Source organism: Priapulus caudatus, unplaced genomic scaffold (assembly GCF_000485595.1).
Source record: "Priapulus caudatus unplaced genomic scaffold, Priapulus_caudatus-5.0.1 Scaffold139, whole genome shotgun sequence".
Lineage (NCBI taxonomy): Eukaryota > Metazoa > Priapulida > Priapulimorpha > Priapulimorphida > Priapulidae > Priapulus > Priapulus caudatus.
In genome coordinates this window covers 278,369-281,824 of record NW_014577200.1, presented here as the reverse complement: position 1 = coordinate 281,824, position 3,456 = coordinate 278,369, and the positions used below count along the sequence as shown (strand labels likewise).

General features: G+C 42.2%; 1 protein-coding gene across 1 annotated transcript in view; it reads right to left on the bottom strand.

The window, feature by feature from the left end:
* The window catches only part of LOC106806055, a 5,420-nt gene extending 2,203 nt beyond the window's left edge, over nt 1–3,217 (bottom strand). Inside the window, exons 1-3 of the mRNA XM_014807897.1 lie at nt 3,043–3,217; nt 2,728–2,841; nt 2,371–2,595 (exon numbers count right to left, since the gene is read on the bottom strand). Of these exons, the coding sequence (XP_014663383.1) occupies nt 2,371–2,595; nt 2,728–2,841; nt 3,043–3,159 (456 nt within the window). The 5' untranslated portion in view covers nt 3,160–3,217. The remainder of the gene's footprint in view (nt 1–2,370; nt 2,596–2,727; nt 2,842–3,042) is intronic.
* Between the last annotated feature and the right edge of the window lie 239 nt (nt 3,218–3,456).

Below are 3,456 nucleotides of genomic sequence, written 5' to 3'. Positions count from 1 at the left end.
CCTTCTCCCTTCTCCCCTCCTCCTTCTCCACCAGCTTCTCCCCTCCTCCTTCTCCACCACCTTCTCCCTTCTCCCCTTCCTCCTTCTCCACCAGCTTCTCCCCTCCTCCTTCTCCACCATCTTCTCCCTTCTCCCATTCCTCCTCCTTCACCATCTTCTTCACAGCTGGAAGTGATATGCAAATTATCTCCTGTACCGGCCTGAATATAGACAAACCATAGAGTTGTATTAATATACTAAGGGGTCTAATATATAACTCTATGAGACAAACCCCCTAGAATCTAGCCTAGATTGCTTGACAGTGACATGCCGTCTGAAATTCCAGAGTGTCACTGAGTGAGAACCCTGGGTAAAGTGGTTCATTATCCTACATATGCAGGGCTGGATCCAGAAGGTTTGGGTGACCAGTTTCCATAGTTCTAGTCACAGCTAGGGGGGTCCGGGGGCATGCCCCCCGGGAATTTTTAAAAAATCAAGCTATATTTGGTGCATTCTGGTGAATTTTAAGGGTCAATTCTGAAGATACCCAGCCTGTGACCGGTTTCTGGAAACCGGTGCAAACCGGCCTAAATCCGCGCCTGCTATATCCTTCAAGTTCATTATTATCTAGTAGTACTATTCTGTATTCATGGTGAGCAATGAGATTAATTTAAGGTTATGGATTCAGATTAGGGTTAGATGATACATTGACGTCGTCATTGTCATTGATAAGACACCGTCACCGTGCCCGTGGAACTGGCTTGGCTTTGGCAGCTTTCTCTGACTGTAGTCTGTAGTACTAGTAGTAGTAGTACTGTACTGTTTCAGTAGTTGAGACTGGACAAATAGTTTTAGCAGTGCAGGCGGGCGCGGTCGAGACTGCACTGCGTGTAGTGCCACATTGAGTGCGACGAAACAAGTATATATTCACATTTCCACCGCATTAGCAGACATTTGAGAGGGAAACCGTTGCTGCACTGAAACATCGAAGTTGAAGAATACCATACATTGGCATACGGCCTTGCTGCACAAGAAACAAACCCGACAAAAACGACTCGAGTTATTGAACATAAAACACGGAAAGGTTTATCACTGAAGTTACTACTTATTATGCAATTGTGTTTAATTCGTGCCTTCGCTACAACTTACTTGCCTCAACGGAGAACTATACTAGTCTTTTAAACACACAGATAAATTCTCAACACGAGTGAATGAAAATGGTGGTTTGATTCCCTCCGCCGCCAGGGAGCGTTTGCGAATGTGACATCATCAACGTGCGAAAGTGTGAATCCTTGGTGTATACCTTTAACGGCGCAGTGGCCTAATTGCTAAAACATCCGTCTCCTACACCGGGATTCCGGGTTAGGAGTCCCAGCTGGGGGAACTTTTATTCTTCTTCTTTTTCCCTTTACCTACCTCTTTAGTATGTATTATTTTTAATTTTTTACTTTTTACTTTTAATTTTTAATTTCTTTTATCTTTTGATTTCTTGTTATTTTTTACTGTTTGGGATGGGATGGGATGGCATGCGATGGCATGGGATAGGATGGGATGGCATGGGATGTCATGGGATGGGATGGGATGGGATGGGATATGGGATGGGATGGGATGGGATGGGATGGCATGGGATGGATGCATGGATAGATAGATAGTTCGATTTTTTTGGGTATTTCCCTTTCAACCAAGCAGTCACCAACTGAGTAATCAGGGGTGGAAATTAGCGGCATCCCGATATCCGCGGGATAGTAGATTCTTGTGTTGGATAACAGATTTCAATGCTTGGTATCCCGCCGGGATAGTAAAAAAAAATCCTCAAAATCGGGATAGTGCTTGTTGAGTTATCAACTTTATACGGCAGCGCATCTGAGCGAGTGCGTGTAGAGCGAGTGCGCGCGATCTGAGCGGGCGCAGGCCACTCTAGCGTTATACAGCAGGCATAGCATATTTGCAAGTGCCAGCATAAATGTGATGTGTATACATTGTATCAAGCAAACCAGACAATGCGTCTAGACAATACGCCTGTCTGCAGTGTACTGTGGAGGCGTATGTAAAATGAACGCGAGCGATGAGAGAGCGATGAGAGTTTCGAAGGCAAACAATTGTTAAAATTACTATCCAAAAAATGGGATACCAGATCTTTGGGGGATACCAGATTACCTGGTATCCCGAATGGATACCATAATAAAAATCTAATTTCAACCCCTGGTAATGCCACTGATTTCTCCGGGCAACGCCGGGTATCCCGCTAGTTAATTATAAAGTAACACAATTATTAGTCAAATCTTATACTATAACACAGCAGAGTTTTACCAACCTGACTGTAACGAATTATAAATGCAACAACAGCATGTCATGTTGAAATTTATGACACATGACGCAATGACACCTTACCAGCAGATTTCTTGCCGGTGGCACAGCAGTAGGTATGCATTTCAAATCAGTAGATGGCACCACCTGTGAAAGACTGGAAGATGCACCGGTAGCTTGGGCAGCAGCTGTTGGTACCTGATCACTGGGGGTTTGAATTCTAAGCAAAGAAACCAGTGGCTGCTTGAACACCGATGTACCACCAGTTGGCGTTGACTGCAGCTGTGCTGGTGGGACAGTTTCTGTTTTCTACAAAATCAAAATTGGTTGGCATGGTAAACATGGAACATATAGCAATAAATAGAAGCACTGAATTAATAAATCACATGCAATCATAAATTAGAAAATATTGTAAAGAAAAGCTACAATTGGGATACTTACAGATTTGCTCATGTTCAAGCTAGTAGTACTTTCAATCACTTCAAGTGGTTTTTTGTTACGTGTATATGTCTTTAGAACCCTCATAGGTGATGATCCTGGCACTTGTACCGGAAGCTAGAATATTTCACGATTAATTCACATGAATGTTTAGCCTGAAGATTAATTTTAGAATTTGATTTTGATTTTATATTAATCGCCAGTGGTGGGGTTAAATTACTACGTCCAAATTCTATATTATTATGACACATCTGAATAAGCAATTATACAAAAATAATCTCGCTTTTAATTAAAATATATAGATTATTTGTACTGCACCTGCAAATGCATTTTATCTACATGATCCAGCAGTGCAGATGAATTTTCAAATGGCTCCCTGCAAACTTTGCAGACCAGCAAAACATCAGCAAACTGTTTCAGGTTTGCTCGCTGCATATCAGTGGCCTATATATATATATATATATAATAATAATATATATACAGTTGCGGAATCCTATATCTGTAAAAGACATTGTGTTTCTATATGTAACGGATTAACCAATAGCAAATCACTTTCCTATACATATAAGGTACTTCTATTTCTAACACCTGCATACTTATCACTTAGCTCTACCTCTGCATACCCAGACTCTACCACGGCAGGGGACTCAACCGTGGCAGAGCCATGCCAGTACGATAGCAGGGTTCATCATAGGCCTCTAACGCATGTCACGTTTGACATTCCTAGCTTCA